At 37.6% G+C, this 19,461-nt stretch overlaps 1 protein-coding gene across 8 annotated transcripts in view; it reads left to right on the plus strand.

The window, feature by feature from the left end:
* Nucleotides 1-19,461, plus strand: part of mapk10 (mitogen-activated protein kinase 10) — a 101,388-nt gene that overhangs the window by 7,352 nt on the left and 74,575 nt on the right. For 6 of the 8 annotated variants that reach the window (XM_061733697.1, XM_061733692.1, XM_061733694.1 and 3 more), the window contains 2 exons: nucleotides 11,535-11,606; nucleotides 15,484-15,653. In XM_061733697.1, the coding sequence (XP_061589681.1) occupies nucleotides 11,535-11,606; nucleotides 15,484-15,653 (242 nt within the window). Of the gene's footprint in view, nucleotides 1-11,534; nucleotides 11,633-15,483; nucleotides 15,654-19,461 lie in introns of all 8 variants that reach the window. The other 2 variants (XM_061733696.1, XM_061733695.1) reach the window with 2 other exon arrangements.

The raw sequence follows: 19,461 nt of genomic DNA on the forward strand, positions 1-19,461 counted from the left end.
AGGCCCGTCTGAAGTTTGCCAATGACCATCTGGATGATCCAGAGGAGGAATGGGAGAAGGTCATGTGGTCTGATGAGACTAAAATAGAGCTTTTTGGTCTAAACTCCATTCGCCGTGTTTGGAGGAAGAAGAAGGATGAGTACAACCCCAAGAACACCATCCCAACCGTGAAGCATGGAGGTGGAAACATCATTCTTTGGGGATGCTTTTCTGCAAAGGGGACAGGACGACTGCACCGTATTGAGGGGAGGATGGATGGGGCCATGTATCGTGAGATCTTGGCCAACAACCTCCTTCCCTCAGTAAGAGCATTGAAGATGGGTCGTGGCTGGGTCTTCCAGCATGACAACGACCCAAAACACACAGCCAGGGCAACTCAGGAGTGGCTCCGTAAGAAGCATTTCAAGGTCCTGGAGTGGCCTAGCCAGTCTCCAGACCTGAACCCAATAGAAAATCTTTGGAGGGAGCTGAAAGTCCGTATTGCCCAGTGACAGCCCCGAAACCTGAAGGATCTGGAGAAGATCTGTATGGAGGAGTGGGCCAAAATCCCTGCTGCAGTGTGTGCAAACCTGGTCAAGAACTACAGGAAACGTCTGATCTCTGTAATTGCAAACAAAGGTTTCTGTACCAAATATTAAGTCTGTGTCATCAGTCAATTTGAAAAAACTTTTGTCATTTTGACAAATTTCTACACTGGCCATAAGGTGCAAAAGTCTCACATGAAAATACTGTATGTACAATTGTCTTCCTGTTAACAGGGAGTTTTTCCTTCCCACTCTCGCCGTGTGCTTCACCGGGATGGAGCATTAAATCAAACTAACGACTTGATGCAGCCTGTAGGCTGCCTTGTCTAGGCTGCTTATTATGAACGGCCATTATATGAATATAAATTGTATTGAACTGAAATGGATGATAAATGGATTATAACAGATTTGGTTAAATTGAGATATATTATAATCAGACTATACTTTGAAGTGCCTTGAGATGACTTTGGTTGTAAATTAATGCTACGCAAATAGACTGAACTGGAAGTGTTACGGCAAGGATGCAGAAAATGTGAGTTGTGAATATTTTACTTGGTTTTGCTTGTATCATGAACCATATCTTTATTCATATTGAAACCTAACTGTGTTTTTGTTACATTTTTTTTTAAATCGCAAACCGTAACCATCACAAAAATGCTGAACGATATCCTGATCATGTATTTTTAATGCCAGTAAATTATAAAAGTGAAAAATCCTTGAACTAAATTGAGACTTATGGGACTGGAACATGATTTTGTGGCATTTCCCACCATCAAGAGTGCTATCAGAGTGCAAGATTTTTGTGACAGTCACATGTCACGCAAGGTGAAAGCACGTCACAATTTAAAAAGACGACCTAGGAAAGTAGCATTTTTTTGAGGAGTTGAAGTGTTGCAGTTTTTGTAGATTTCATGGGACGCAAAATGCAAGAATTTCACAATTAGTGAACTTTTTCTGTGACACAAAAGAGCAAAACAGTTTTTACTGTTATATTTTCTAAAAAGAAAAAGATTTTGCACCTGAAGGTCAAGGCCACCACATGTGATTCAGAGAGATTAGGTTGCACATCTTAGAGACAAGAGAGAGTCTCAGTGCAGCAGATATTGGCATCGTGTCCCTTGACTGCACTTCTTCAACTATTAATGAAGTGGACTCATGACACAAGTCAACAGTATATCTTTTAATAATAGTCTAAAACTTAGGAACAGACCTAGATCTTATGAATAGTTAGGATACAGAACATTTACATTTTTTTAAATGTACACAGCGCAACTTTCTCACAGATCATGATGAATTAATCTTTTATCCACGGCCACAGTGGTGCTGCTGAACATGTTTGCAGAGCCGCCGCTTTGTTAAAAAATAAAAAGATTAATATTATTGCTTGGCCTCGTCCATTCTTGGAAGCTGAACCAGGCTTGTTCTGGTTCATTACCGGATTGTTCAAAATACAAAGATAATTTCAATCACCCATTTCATTCATTTATTTTCCTCATGATTTGGTGTATTTGTATTTTTTAAGATAAACATGACTTTTGAGGAGAAACATGTCCCTGGACTATTATGTGCTCTTCTTCTTCTCCAACAAACCATTTTTACCTCAGACTATTGGAGTAATTGCGGAGACATCACAGGGGGAACCAGTCAAAACACTGTGAAGACAATAATCATACAAGCTGAACAGAAGAAGAAAGTGTTTTGTTCAGCTTCAGCCAAGAGCAGATCCCAGGGAAGCTAAATGGACGAGCTTGCAGACAGCGGGAGTATCAGGTTTCCCTAGACCATGCAGGACCATGTTCTGAACTTCTCTATTTTCAGATGATACAGGCAGACAAAGGACTTAAAGGGGACCTATTATGGCATCCAATACCTATTTTAAACGGGCCTTGGATGTCTTAAAAACAAGCTTTTGATTTTTTTTGCTAAATAAATTAGAAATTCAGCCTCTGAGCCATGTCTTTATCTTCCCATTCTCTAACCTCATTATCTATGCAGGATTCTGAGTGGGCGGGGCTATGATAATGAGGCACTGTGCTGATTGGCTGATTGAATGACGCGATACACCGCTACGAAAAAATGGCGGAAGCTCCGGCCGATGGAGTTAGTTGTGGGCGTGGTTTCACGCATCGGAGGCCAACCGATGCAAATTGCATTTTGGTTATGTAACGAAAGGGAGCAGAATCTGAACGGCTCGTAGATCCACATCACACTGGATGCTCATCCGGGCGGCTGTACAGACACTGCAGAATTTGGTTGCTTTCCTCCTTCTCTGAGTTGGCAGACTGAGGGGAGACCACTTTATATATGTTAAAGCAAGAAAAAACGTGTTTTTCATAATAGGTCCCCTTTAAGAAAGACGGGCAGAAGTTGAGCTTGCTAACAAAAAATGATGTAATTCTGCACATCTTACTGTGAAGGAGCACCTCTGCCTTCCAGATGTTGAGTTTCTCCTGCGTTAACTGTCAATGCTGCGTGTGATGTCAACCAACACAACACTTAAATGTATTCATGATAGTGAATTTCAGTCGCACTCATATCTCAACTATTGACTGCAGTTCAGTACTTTAATTACAGGACATTACATCAATGGAAGACCTTTTTCTTTTCACAAAGTAAGACATTTTGGCAATTAAGGATCAAATCTAATGAAAAACTTTGACAGTGATTCCACCAAGCATCAGGATCCTTGAACCTAAATATCCTGAAATGAATGTCCTTTTCAAGGCTTTATGGGTTGCTGTGAGAGGCCGGTGTCTGACGGAGAAGGAACTGATTCAAGTCAAAGGTTAAAACAATTAAAAAGTAACAGTTTATAAGTGTGTGTAGCTCCTAAATTTCTGGTTTCAGTAGATGCAAAGCTATGCAAAACATAAACATGGCTGGGCGGAGTTATGAAGGGGAAATTCACCATGGCAACTTAAATGGGTCATGATTAATGCTCACCTGTACTGTATATAAGGAGAGGAACAACACGTTTTTGCTCGATGAGTTTAACCAGTGATCAAAGCCCACAAATTCAAAAAGTGATGTTGAATCAGAAATTATGAGTTATGATTTCACTTTCTATTTTACCCTGGAGGTAAATGACTCAAATATTTATTTTTTGATATTTTACGAAACAAATGGCGCCTTGAAAATACTTCACCATTATGCAACATTTGCCACAATTTGGCTGAATATTTCATGTCAAACGTGTAAAATGCATATCGGCTCAGGATCGTCTGTGTTCTGGCTGGATCGAATGAAATGAATTTGCAAACGGGGACACTTGGTAAACTTTTAATTAAATCCGATCCAGTGGAAATCCAAAACTGCAGACGATTGACGGGATTAACTTCAAACTCATTCACGCTTTCAGGTCAATTTGCGGCAAATGAATCAGTGAAAATCAGGCGTATGATTCAAAGGTTACTTGCTGTGTGAGTTTATGAGGAAGTTAATTTGAGAAAAAGCTAACACTGCCATGTTTCAACAATTAACAAATTAGTAAAAGTATTTTACACGTAAAAATGTATTAGTATTAAGAGATTTGGCTGTATAATAAGACCCTTCCTCCAAATAATGCAGAGGGATCAGAGGCTCCCTTGAGGAGTTATTTTGCAGAAAAGGGGTTGATGAAACAAAATGTGCAGAATCAAAATAGCAAAGACATCAAACAAAGCACACCGGACACAAGCACTGGAGATTAACGGTTATCTCTATCCATTATATGTATTAGCTCATTTAAGATAATTAATACCTTCTTTCTGCTCTTCCACTTGCCTTTTATCTTTCTTCCAGTTTTCTCTCGTTGACATTTCTCCCTTTCCAGTGTTTGACATTTGCATGATAAGGGTTGTGTGTGACAAACAGCTGAATTAGTGCACGTGACATTGCACATCTTTGATTTTTCATATTTTTTTTACATAGTTTTTCTGAAGCGATAGTTTTATTTGTTTGTGAGCCACGGCGTTCGCCAGTAAAACGGCCCATTTTCATCCAGATGTTGATGTGATCCACATCTTTTGGGCTTCATGGTTGGTTGCTGGCATGGGTTCACTGGTGCTGCATGAAATTACTTTGACGCAGGCTCTTAGATGTCTCGTTCAGACTGAGAAATTGAGAGCACAGCGTCAGGCGTCAACAGTCAATTTCAGAAAAACAACACGGCAGCACTGCTAATATCCTCTCAAAGGTTGTTAATTGGCACTTTTTTGCTGTCTGAACTGTCCTCTTCATCGTGAACCATGATTAGCTCTCTAAACTCTGATGCAACACCAAGCAATTCTCTGAAGCAAACCTTAAAAGGAACCCTGGCTATTAAGACATGTAGGTCTTAAAAGATAAATGTTGGTATCAATTATAACAATGTGATATAAAAAACCTTGTTGATGTCTTCGTTTTTATAAAATTTGAAAATATAATTTAACATGTAGGTCGCCATTGTTGTTTACATTCTGGGTAGTGACGTCAGACGGTGGCTCCTGCTAACCCCCGTACACTGTTTTGACACCCAGAAACAGATGAAAACACAGCTAAACAGGTGACGGCGCACCAGAAACACAGATCAAAACACAGCTAAACATCAAGGTGACGGCGCACCTACAAAAAAGTAAAAAAAAAAAAAAAAAAGTACGGCACCATAAAGCATGAACTATAAAAACACCATAAAACTCAGATAGACTAACAGACCACACGTTTCAACTAGCAGATAGCCGATGCTACAATAAAAACCCCAGCCAGATCCGCCGTAGACGGCGTAGCCTAATGCACTGGTAAGATGCGCACGACATTGATCATTTTTGCAGATCTCCCGTGCATCACAGAACTTTGATCCAGTTTGCCTGAACCGAGACGTCTTATGGGCTCCCTCGTCAGCCTCCACGGCCGGGAGATGCTGCTCATCTATGTTTTAGATACCTGTCCCAGTTAAACTAACGCGGCTTATCTTCCCAGAGCCACCGCTCTACGTCATCGCCCCCAGAATGCATTGCGCAGGTAAAACATGGCGCCTCCCACAGGATATTTTACAAATTATGATGAGCAAGCGTCAGAAAAAGTTTGACTGCTTTAAATTAAGATGTCATAAAAAACCTTGCTTTAGTGTCTGTGACAGCTTCGATATAAGAAAAAAAAATCACCAAATTCATCACTTGAATAACTTTGGGTACAATGAAGGGAGTGACTGCAGTGTTTTCTCTTTACAGCTTTTGTTATCTGTCGCTGTGCCATTTATTTTAGACTAAACAGCGGTTTTTGCATAGCTGTCACACAATCATTTGCCAAATAAACTAACTCCGTTCCAACATTAGGAGCGTAAAATATTCCCCTACCTAGAATATCAGTCAAACAGCTCTTTACATGCCCTTTTACGCCCTTTAGACCCCCCTTTTCTCTAATCTGCATCTATGATGATAGCGTGTCCAGCACATCTGATCAGCTTGCTGAATTGTATATTTTCATTTGAGATTACCATAAAAAAAAACTAAAAAAGATGGCAGTTTAGATAACCAAAACTCAATGAATGTTCCGCTTTGTGGTCAGAATTGGTATAACTACATATGGTGGCTTTAAAGACTGAACAGAATGTTCTATAACTCCAAATTTCTCTCAGCTATAAGGTAATGTTCAGGGTACAGTTTATGCATGAAATTCATAACACCATCTTGGAATAAACTGTGATGAAAAAACCTAATGTGGGCCTCATTTTTTTTGCTTAGTCAACCTCTCAGTCAGCTCGTACTGATGAGACGTGTTGCTGTCTGGATGATATACGAGCACTTTAAGGAATGCTGCTGAGTCTTAGCTACAAGCAGAGCAGCATCTGAACCACAACCCTGATCAGCAGAATCAGAGGACTGAACCAAGAAGCTCCGCAGCGTGTTTCACTTGCCGTGGGCTTCAGGGGTGAGATATTAGAGTCAGCAAAGTTTGATAAAGCTTGAGATTTTGGCGGCAGACAAAGATAATTAAACAGTTCAATGTGACTTATCTGTAAAAACATGGTGGTCTGCCACTTTCTTTCTCATTTACTGAACATGTGTGACATTTAACTGAGATCCAAGCAGTTAAGGTAATTGTTTAGGGCTTTTTTCTCATCATCACTTACATCGTTAGTGTTATTGATTCATTCAGTAATATAGTAATTTTAAAGAAAGCACATGCTATATAGTACATTTACTTTTTTCGCGTTTAAATAATCATAACAATACCCTCCATCAGCTTAGCTTAGAGATCACTGCATCAATGCATTGTAAAGTATTTATAATTATACTGGATACCTTGTAATCACATTCGGAGATGGGGATCCGAGTGGGGTTTGACTCATCAGAGTGTGTTCTGCCAGAAAACAGTTGGATTTGCGAGGCTTCAGTGATACTCTGCACGCAGATGGTTTAAAATTAAAGTAGTAGCTCATCATTGGGGACAGATTCAGTGTTGACCGGTCAGATTACCAGCAAATATTGTAGTGAAGTCAGACATGCATGTGTGGTGTGATACTACTAGAATGGCTTGAGGTATTAGGAATAATGTATTGAATTATTATATGGATAAAGTAGATAATTTAAATGTATTACTTTGAAGAAAATCAGGAAAACTAATCCACAGCGGAAATGTCCAGCCTGCGTGTCCCATATCTCTTTTCTTAAAGCTGCTTCTCAAAGACATCAAAGCTGAAGTGGTGACTGTACATAAGGACTAGAATAACTAGTACATGCTATGTTTACATCCATAAAGTTATAAGAATCCCCTTTGGAGCAAATTTCAAAGCCACATCTTCTCATTTGCTATTCTAGATTCAGGGAGTGATCAGGAAATTATCCAAACTCTTATGTGGCCTTTAAAAACAACAACAAACAAGCAAACAAAAAACAACATTCTTTTTCTCTTCCATTATTATAATCGCACCATGAACACTGCATGCCATTAGACTCAAAGGTCATTAGCTCATGTGAAGCTTCATTACCTGGAAAACCCTTGAAGTAATTGTAGGCCAGAGCTGCAGCCAATCTCGCTTCCTGCTTAATGTGGGAGCCGCTGTCATTTAGCACTCTCCCTCCTCCTTCCAGTCTTCCATTTCTTTTTAATCCACCGGCAAAAAGCTGAAGAAAAATGTGAAAAAAACCAAACCAAAGTGACCTATTAGGTTTTTTTTTCATAGTAAAAGCATTGCAGCTCTGCTGAATTTTCACCACTATCTTTAATGCAGCTCCTATTGCAGGCGTTTCTGGAAGCTATCTTACGATTTCTTTTTCGTCAAATGACATGTTAGCTTCTCAGTGTCTGAACGAATAATTCACCTGAAGGTTTAAAAGGGTAATGTGTTCGATGTCAAAGTGTCCAATCGACAGTTATGGACAACTCATATGTAACAGGATTGAAGTTTAACAAGAGGGATGTCATTATAAGTGTGCATGTTTAAAGAAGAGTATAATTAAACCATATTACTGATGTGTTGCACATGTTTTTGTCCAGTACCTGGTGTTCTGGAGCTTTCTGTGTTATTTAAAATCAAGTTTGACATTTTTGCAAATGCCCTCGCTGTTTTAATGACGGGTATTAAATGTTAACCGTTTAACTGTCTCCAGGCTTAATGTGAATCCATAATGAGAGATGCAGCGCTGGTCTCTCAGAATACTTTTTGTTCTTGTGATGCCTCATGAATGTATGAATCCTGTATTGGCACCAAAAATACAAAATAGGGAATAAAGTCTCACAGAACTGCTTTGAGGTATGGCACCAGTAATGTTTTGGAGAAAAATTGGATTGAAATACATGTTGGGGAAAAATAATGTAAAAGCTATTTTGCATGGATTAGACTCTTTTTATTCATACTTTTCCCCATGATTGCCAAGATGTAGTAGAACAACTTTTAAATGCCAGAGCGTCTTACTCCCTTTAAGCTGAAACAAGTTTTGTGACAATACATTTCCACTTTGTTTTTATATTATAATTTAAAAGCATTTAGGTTTTTATAATCAAATCAAATCAAATAAAACTTTATTTATAAAGCACTCCATACACGAGTACGCAAAGTGCTTATAATAAAATCAACATTTAACATAGAAAAACTAGCCCAGTCATGGTTAAAAACACACATCTCGTCATTTTCACACACATTCTCACTTCCATACCCACACAGCACACATATAACCCCCCCAAACACACACATAGACATTAGAACATAATCACAAATATCATAAAAATAATGATATTAAATAATTATTATTGTTATATTATAGGGGTGTAACGATACACTAATCTCACGATACGGTACGATACACGATATTGAGGTCACGATAACGATACGATATTATAGCAGTATTTTTTAACAACCTTGATAGAGGAACATATGACTGGAAAAAATGGTCTTTTATTTGAAAGACACATAATACAAAACAATGCTGTGTGTTTGCCCTATTGTTACAGTTTGTAATGCTTTATAACTGTTTAAGTTTTAAAGAGAAAGCCAGGCCAACCATTTTCCACAAACTGAACTAAAAGTAAATGTCAGGTTTGCATTATGCATCTTCAGTTTCATACAAGTACAAATATTTTGCCACAAACTGAATAGTTTCTCTCATGTATGATTTGACTTTTTTCTTTTCCAGAAATTTAACAACTAAAATTGAATAAATAAATAAAAGTAAATAAATACATACAATTTTACATCATAAAAAAGATTGATTCATGTTCACCTTATAAGTGTAAGAGGAGATTTATTTTTATTAAGGTTATTTTGGTAATTCAGGGTTCATTATTTTATAAATATATTCTTTATATTCTGTAAATCAGGGACTATAATTACACTAGTCAGTATGTCAGTTGTTAGTATGTTTTAGATTGGGCGGAGTGATACAGCACTAGGTGTTGTGTTGATGTTCTGAAATCCTACGCTGTTGAGCGGACATTGAAGTACACGCAAACTCACGCAGAAGTTGTCCCGTGTTTATCCTACTCACGACCCCAAAAAGGTTTAATTTAATAAGGTAAGGCTTAACTCTACACCAGACTTAAATAAGTAAAGGTTCAGAGCTCAAAACAGGACCGCAAAACGGGACTACTTTCTTGTGAGCGGAGTAAGATTTTGGTCCGCGCGGTCGCGGCTGCGGCCGCGGTCAGATGCGCGTTTCTAGTCAACACAATAGATTAATATTAATAATCCAATATCGCGATACAGGTTGTCACCTCCACGACACGTATCGTGACGTTTTTGTATCGCGAAATTTCGTGGCACGATATATTGTTACACCCCTATTATATTATAATAATATTACAAAAATAAATAAATAAATACCATATTTTCTGGACTATAAGCTGCACCTGTATATAAGCCGCATCCGCTCTATTTTTAAAAAAACAATAAAAAAGATATACAAGCCGCACCTGCATATAAGCCGCATCCGCTCTATTAAAAAAAAAAAAGATATGCAAGCCGCAGATATTTCTGTTGTTAGATTAGATATTTACTACATGTACAGAAGGATTTTGAACTGTAAATGATGTACATGTTTGTACCTAAATAGATCCTTTCCTAACAGTGTCTTTTAACACGGCAGCAATTTTGCTGATTAAAACGGGACTGAACCAAGAGAAAATAACCAGTATTTATTTATCTATTTATCTGTTTGAAATGTGCTTCTATCTACTTCTATCTGCTAAAGAAGAAGTAGCGTATTCTCTTTTGCATTTATTTTGTCTTAGTTTTTATTCTAATTCCGGTTAGCACTCCCCCTAGCGGTGGAAGAAAAATCCACAGAATAGCCGCACCTTTGTATAAGCTGCATGGTTCAAAACCTATGAAAAAAGTAGCGGCTTATAGTCCAGAAAATACGGTACCTGGCTTGACGCTGAGGTAAGAAACGATATCTTGGGGATCCATCCACACCACGAGCCCCCCCACCAATGACCAATGATGGCGTCACCACGAGATAACCTTCATCAGACATCACTGAAGCATACTCAACAGCTGCATATATCTGTTTAATGCCTTAATTGATTAAACCTTTTGACCAATTAACATGCATTTTACTCTTTCAGAATTTTGTTTTTTGCGGTTAGGTGTGTGTGAAAGTGAACATGTCCATCAGTCCTCTTTGACAGAACGATTGAACATATTTTATCAAGAGATGAAACCCCGATTCTGCCAGAGACGACTGTGAAACATGAAAGGACAGAGAAAGAGACAGTGATGGGTACAGTGCGTGCAGTATGATGACTGTATGGTACGTTGATAATTGACATAAATATTTGTGTGGTGGGTTATTACAAAAAGAGCATGTATTACAGGGTTGACGATACAAGCACTTTTTTGTTTTCTTGATGCATTCTGCCCATAAGTGTAAGTTTATAGTATAAGTCAATGTTCTTGCGATATATAGAAGTCAGTATCAGCTGTAAACTTACAATAAAAAGTGAGAAGCTGAAAAATCTGGCTTTGAAATGTGAAGACATAATTTTAAGGGACATACACAATCAAGAAATAAGTATCAAAACCATCATCTCTCCTCAATAGCTGCAGGGTTTCTTTCCACCCTGCATGTCAACTCGAAACACATCCTTATCCATCAGACCTCCTGCTGAATAGTTTTCTGATGAGGAATTTATGCATTGCTTAGTTTATATTTACAAAGGGGTAGATGGCCATGACTTGCTGTTTTTCACATTTTTTATGAAAATAGGTGGGTAAGAGAAGAGAGAAAACAACTTTGAATGAACTGGGTCCGTGCAGTCCCACAGCAGATTTAAAAGACTGCAAAGACAAATCTCCCAGAATTAACTTCTCACAAAGACCGTAATAAATTACACCGCTCTGCTGCATAGTATCTGCATCCAGACTCAGATGAAGCTGTGGCATTTATTTTCTTTTGTCTTTTTTCATTTGGCAACAGTTCATATTTGGTGTCAGCTCATTTGTCATCACCTATCTAAAAAATAATTTACCGCAGACCTTGTAAATTCCTGCCACTCATGCCCACACCACATGAGCCCCCTGTCTGACTCTTCCTCTCCTCCATTTGTGTCTTCCAGGTATTTATGAGCAGACATTTCTTATATAACTGCAGCCAACCAGTCCTGGATGTAAAGATAGCCTTTTGTCAGGTGTGTGTTCCTTACAGGTAAAAAAGGTACAGTATTCATTCACTTCAATTTCTCCCTCTCTGCTTAATGTTGTTGTGTTTCCATTTCCAACAAAATAAGATAACCCTGCAGTGGTTTTTCCCTCACAAACATTTGTAACTTTTAATTAGCAATAAAGGCAAAATCCTGCTTTGATTTAGTAAGAATGTCCTCTGGGAGTACTATTTCAGCCGTTAAAGAAGTTTAAGTTGTATGTTGATAACTAATTATGCTGAACTCGAGCAAACAATTTTAAATCTGGACCCCACTGTCTGAATTTAAGTACCTTGATTGTTTATCTATAGAGATATTTGCTGACCCAAGGCATTGTGGCTGCCTCCTATTGACCTCCCACAGTTTAGATTTTAAACCGATATGGTAAAAACAGTCTTTACAGTCTTTAGGTTGTGTGAGGACTGCTACAGGCTGAAGCTTCAGGCACTTCAACTGTAGTTTCAGTTACTCAAGCACTTTGCATGGGATGTGTGCATCATACATGCTGTTCAGTAGCCACAGTACAAACCACTGGCTATATAGTAAAGTCTACAGCAGGGATATACAACTGGCAGCCCGCGGGCCACATGCGGCCCGCCAGGAGCTTTTATGTGGCCCCTGGTCACATTTCAAAAAAAGGGGGTGTTTGTTTAAAAAAAAAGATTTAAATTTTTTTTATTTTTTTTTGTGTCATAAGGAGCTTATGGTTAATATTTTGGTTGCTTATTTATAACATCAAACTGGCTACTATGGACTGAAATGGTTGTGCTCAATGCTTAATATAATATTCAAATAAGGAAATCTTGGTGGAAAGTGGTGCTTTGTCATTATGGCGTGTTTTATTAAAAGTAGGTCAATATCAACTTTATTAATTTTGCACAATGCATGGTTTCAAAATGAACTTGCATTTTAAAATAATATTTCTTTATCTGAATATTATATTTAACATCCACAATTACTAAATCTGGAGACAATTAATACATAATTCATATGTAAACTAGATATATTCAAATGTATAATACAAATGTATTATATATACATAAGTCTTCGTCTTTGAGTGCAAAATACATTTTGAAAACCCCCACATTTTCAAATTGTGCGGCCCTCTCCATACAGTCCTTTTGCAGATGTGGCCCCCGGCCGAATTTAGTTGAAGACCCCTGGTCTACAGTGTAATGTACTGCAACAATTAGATCACAGGTTTGGATGCTACGTCAACAACGTTAACTTTAAAGGACTATTTGCATGTTGGCTCTGCCCAAGTAATCACAGCTTGATAATTGTGCATTTGTTAAAGAGTAATGCCTGTAGCTGGTTGAAGACATTAGTTGTATTATATTGTAATATGTGCATGGAAACAAAATATGAGAAAATTGAGCTAATCTATTTGTCCTGGCATGTTTACGCTACTTTCCAGTTTTTAATATTGATATACCCTTTAACAGATTTGTTTTTGTATTTTATATCAAGATACAAACATATAAGATACACATGCTTTAACTTTAATTGTGTAAAAATAAGATCAGTAAGCTATAAGACTCGCCATCCCTTAAAGTTCTTACAGTTAGAAGAAGTGGTTGCACATTAAAAGCTGGTTAACAGAAGCTGCTTGTTTAGAAAGAGGTGCGTTCTGTCCTGTTTGATCCACAGACAGCTAGGGTTTGTTGTTTTTCTGTGTGTTTGCCTTTAAAGAGATCTCTAAGCCCTCAAGTTGTGGATCTCGATGCATTGGCAAGAGATGACAAAAAAAAGAAAAAAAGGCCACTGTTAAAACCTCGCTTTAAAATGGGTTCTGAGAAATGCGGTCAAAAATGGGCAAAGCTTCACACTTGTGTTCAGACAAATGTATACTAAACAATCATGAGCGATCGGGTCTGACCGTCCTGCTCTTTGTGCAAGTAAACATGCACGTCAATTTTGCTTTTCCAAGATTTTTCTGGCTCTGGTGGCCTTTGTTTGAAAGTATTTTAGGGAGGAAATGGGGCAGAGAGGGGGGACAGACATTCAGAAAGCTTCACAGGGCAGGAGTTGAACTTGGGCCAGCTGCAGAAGGACTGTTGGCTCCATATATGGGGCGCCTGCTCAACCATGTGAACTATAGAGCACCCCGAAATGCATGGTTGTTTTTAATCATCAAAGCTGGAAATAAGTGAGCGTAATTTGCAGAAAAAATGATGGTAAAGCTGAAAACAACATAAACAAACCTTTTAATCCCCAATTCAACAAACATGTCTAACATGAATCAGTATGTATACAATATAGGGCTGGGCGATATATCGAGATTTTAATATATATCGATATATTTTCGAACACGATATGGTACGAAACAATATCGTTTATACCGATTTAAAAAAAATAAATAAATATTTTTTTTTAGGATTTTGATATAGCTTATTTTGTGACAAATTGACTTGAATGTTTTATTTGAGATTTGCACAAATGTTTTGTTATTTGCACAACCGTCAACCTCAGTGGAAAAGTCTGCCTGTTACCGTCTACATTGTATTAATTGTACAGTGTATTTTAATTTAATTGTTATGCAGGAAAGGGATATTTGTTTTATTTTATTCAAGAAGCATTTTTATTCTATATATGCAGGCAGTTTATTTTTATTTCATTTTTTTTTATACATTTTGATATTGTGCAGACCTCTGTTAATAAAGGTACCTGTGTGACATTTGGCACAAGGCTTTGTATTAAAACTGACTGTTTTTTTAAGGGTTTGCCTCAGAAAAAAAATGAAGCTAACAGAGATGCTATGCTATAATGCTTTGGGGGAAACCCCAATTAAGGCACAGAAAAAAATATCGAGATATATATCGAGTATCGGCATTTAGCTAGAAAATATCGAGATATGACTTTTGGTCCATATCGCCCAGCCCTAATGCAATACAAGGTAAGGTCCACTACGAGCACAGACAAAAAGGTCCATGGGAAAATATCTTTATTGGAGTCATTCATGTGCAAAATGAAATTAATATGCTGCTGATATTAGATTATTAGGTGGTTGATAACATCATAAATCCAAGGATGCTTTTGTCTTCAGATTAAGCGGAAAATGTCACAGACCACCGTCAAACATGTCCCGAGTGATTGCATATGAAACCTTTGAATATGTTCAGATCTTACAATAGAATTGGCCCGTTGTGATTGGGTCTCCTGGGATGTATTTTATCGCAAGGTGTGAATGAGGTCTGTATTCAGACATGCTTCAGAGTGTGAAAAAAAATTCCAGTTTGAAAGTTTGAGTGCTTCGATAAAGGTTCAAAGAGAGTTGTAAGTTGCTAAGTAACTATGATTGGCTTCATCACTCAACAAATGGCAAAAAATCCAGCTTTACACAGATTTTTCTTTCTGTAAAACAGCCTCAGGATTTTTTGAAATCACATCTTAGGTCCCAAAGGTAGTTTTCTTTCCTTATCTTTTAGATGAGACCATTAAACTAAGAGTGATTAGGGGATTGAATCGATCTGGTTTGGGGTCGGTTTGCTGCCTTTGACTTGGCAGTTTGGTGTGATTGAAGCAGTTTAAAATCACTTTTAAAAGTTCTTGATTGCAATCAGCAGTTAAAAACAGAAGTTGAACTGGAAGTGAAGCTTTTACCAGAACTACAATGAAAGAGGAAATACAGGTGTATCAAGTGGCACATATTTTTCAAGTCCACATTTTTTTTCACTGGTTATTTCAACCTTTTCCCATAATTTTATGCTCAGTGGCCAGAAATATATCAACTCCTGATTTCTTTTACTGTCGGTTTAAAACTGATGATTCTTTTCCAGGTGTTTTACCACTTGTAAGGTAAGTAAACTCATGAATCATCTCCTGTATCACTAACAGGATCATCTGTTATTCTTCCCTGATGTAGGGATTTGGAAAACAAGTGGATGTGTCATATATTGCCAAACATTACAACATGAGCAAAAGCAAAGTGGACAACCAGTTCTACAGCGTGGAAGTGGGAGACTCCACCTTCACAGTTTTAAAACGTTACCAGAATTTGAAACCCATTGGCTCTGGAGCTCAGGGAATAGTCTGGTAAGTTTTGAACTTTATATTGGCTATTTCAGAACACACTGTGTGCCTTGATGTGCTTTTAAAAAAAAATGTTTTAATAAATAAATGACAAATGCAAGAAATTAACAAGTGTGATAGTCAGATTAAACTCACCCAACTGACTTAGTTCTCACAAGTTACTTATTTTAACTTAAATTAGCTCATGTTAATCCATGATTCCAACTAATATTACCTTAGATTCACCCCAAATGCATAATCTGAATAATAATATGTTTAAAATGAAAATGACTCTCTGTTAGTGCGTAACAAATCTCAAATTCACAAAAACAAAATATGCTGAAGTATCTAAAGACTACAATACAGCTATCACTCAAAATGCCATGCCCCTCATACATTTGTGGCTTTGTAACGATTTACCAGATACGTTGCATAAAATTCACCCCCGTAACATCGCCATGGATAAGAAACCTAGCTATGGAGACCATACAGCTTTTTGTAGATGTGTTTATTTTAACCAATAAATAATAGTTATTGGTTTTAATCAGTACTTGAAAATCAGGGGGGATGGTGGATTTTATCATATGGGGACAGATAATTTGTGCTGATTACAAATAATATAATATATTACAAATAATGGCACTGACCAAAACACCTGCAGAAATACTGCAGGAATGACATAGCAGCAGTTAAATGCAGCCTTCTGTAAGCTTTAAATATCCACTGGGCTTACATCAAATACATCAAAACACAACAATAAAAAACAGTTTTCTGAACTTATCAATATGACTCTGTCCTTCACATGATAAGTAAAATGGATCACTGCAAAAACTCACAATCTTAACAAGAATATTTCTCTTATTTCTAGTTAAAATGTCTCATTTTAGTAAAAAATTCTCATTACACTTAAAACAAGACTCATCACTGGAAAAAAACAACAATTTTCACCTGTTTCAAGTAGATTTTCACTTGAAATAAGTAGAAAAAATCTGCCAGTGAAACAAGATTTTTATGCTTGTAACAAGAAGATAAATCTTGTCCCACTGGCAGATTTTCTACTTATTTCAAGTGAAAATTTACCTTAAACAGGTGAAAATTGTCACATTTTTCTGGTGTTATTTTTCTGGTGATGACTCTAAATGTTGAAATAGCAGTAAAACCACATTCATTGATGAAATGACAAGGAAAGGGGGGATGGCAGTTTTACAGGGGGGATGATTTTGACCGTTTTTATTTCCCCCCTCAACTCGAGTACTGGTTTTAATCAGCTATTTGTTTTATTTTGTGTTGTGTGAAAGTGTTTTATATACTATAGTATTTATCTGTTCGTTTTTTAGCACTGACTGATGGCACTTTTCATTTCGTTGTTATATAACAATGACTAATAAAGATCTAATCTAATTATTTCTGCTGTAAAATTAAATATTTTAACACAAAGGTCAATGAAGTTCGGCTCACTTTTGGAGGCCGCCCCTAATGGTTGTTAAAGGAACTGCATCCTTTTGAATTTGTATTGATAAATAGCATATTATCAGTCGAGGAGGATAAATAATACTGATCATTAAAGTGAAATGGTAAATGGTGGCAATGCTCTGGAAGAAAGAGATACACATTTTAATGTACAAATTACAAGTAACGGTAGTTCAATCACAATAGGCAGAATAAAAAGTAATATATTATTATTTAGCTCGGATTTTTGTGACAGGTGTAGAGTGCCCTCTCATTCGAGCTGATGGCATATCCTCTAATTATAAAGTGGATGAATGTGCCATGAGAGCCTAACAGGACAGGCTCTTACATGAATCCTTAATCCAGATTGCAGAGAGAGCACTCGTATTCATTGTAATTCACCTCCAGCCTGCCCTGTCAGTATGCAGCGTGATGACTGCCAAGGCTCCACTTAGAGGAATGCATCTTCCCGTCGCTGTTAAATGACCAAACAGATCTATAAGTCATGTTTATGCTAATGCTGTGTCACCATGGTGGCGCACCTCTCAGAAACCCTCACTCAAATGATATAAGTGGGGATGTTTAATTATATTGCGTCTTCTATAATATGTGAAATCTCAATGGCTCTTAACACTACTGCCCTCCGCCTACACTGCTCATTGTCCTCCCTCTGCTTCCCATGCCCTCGGTTTGTCTCGTCTTCCGGTCCAAAGCAATTTTGCGCCCCTGCAAAGGAGCTTGGGCAGGTTGTGCCCGCTGATGCTGGGACTGTGCCCATTTGGACGATAGAGTAGCGATGGACGAAAGAGCCAATCTAATTGAACCTACTCTACAGAGTGCTTCTTGACTGCGCCAACAGCTGTCATTCGGCATCATATGGTGGTGGCCTGGTGGGGGTATTACCACAACCAAATCACGTAAAAAATATATATATATATATGTATACCGTATTTTCTGGACTATAAGCTGCACCTGCATACAAGCCGCATCCGCTCTATTTAAAAAAAAAGATATGCAAGCCGCAGATATTTATGTTGTCAGATTAGATATTTACTACATGTACAGAAGGATTTTGAACTGTAAATGATGTACATGTTTGTACCTAAATAGATCCTTTCCTAAGGATCTATTTAATCAGCAACTTTGCTGATTAAAACGGGACAGAACCAAGAGAAAATAAAATAAATAAGTATTTATTTATCTATTTATCTGTTTGAAATCTGCTTCTACTTCTATCTGCTAAAGAAGAAGTAGCGTATTCTTATTTGCATTTATTTTGTCTTAGTTTTTATTCTAATTACGGTTAGAGCGCCCCGAGTGGTGGAAGAAAAATCCATAGAAAAGCTGCACCTTTGTATAAGCCGCACGGTTGAATACCTATGAAAAAAGTAGCGGCTTATAGTCCAGAAAATACGGTATATATATATATATATATATATATATATATATATATATATATATATATATATATATATATATATATATATATATATATATATATATATACTGTATATATATAGCTATATAATATGCTATCGAGCATGAAAGCAGTCTGATTTAGATTTGAACAACTGCGACAAGAATATTCTACAAGACTGTGACGTGCAATAACATAAACTAGAGGAATCATCTGATAATGAAAAGATGATCAGAAGTTCTGTTTATCTTCGGCACAATCCCCAACTGTGTGACATAACCACATTTACATGAACATCTGTCTGATTCAGTAACTCACAACAGCTAACCACAAATAGACAAAACACACACACACACACACACACACACACACACACACACACACACACACACACACACACACACACACACACACACACACACACACACACACACACACACACACACACACACACACACACACACACACAGACGCAGAGTGATCCAAAAAGCTTATCTGTAAGTCACTAAACATGTGCTCTGCTCCTCTTATGTAACCAGTGGGCTTGTCCTGATATCGCCTGAGAACTTGCTAATGAGGGAAAACTCATTTCGCTTCTGTTGTTTAATACTTATTTTGCCACTTATGTTGCCCACAAACTCCAATCTGAGCACATATTTCTGCTCCTCTGACTGGGTTTGATGAGGATAAAGTATCGCCGGCATCTTAAGAGAGATGAAGGCTTCAAGTAGTTTAGCTGGTCATGACATCATCTTTCACTCCACTAGAAAAAGTGACTGGCTCAAATCCCTATTGGATAGATGCTTTTATGAAGGCTCCACTGTTTCCATGGCCACACATCATCCCCGGCCCACGGTCTCCGTAGAGACATCACGAGCCGCAGTGCATTCCAGCCACTGTGCTCAGTAAGCCTGCACGCTGATGCCTTGAAACTCAATTCGCAGCATCTTGTGGTTAGACTTTACT

The sequence above is a fragment of the Cololabis saira genome, chromosome 11 (genome assembly GCF_033807715.1).
Source record: "Cololabis saira isolate AMF1-May2022 chromosome 11, fColSai1.1, whole genome shotgun sequence".
NCBI lineage: Eukaryota > Metazoa > Chordata > Actinopteri > Beloniformes > Belonidae > Cololabis > Cololabis saira.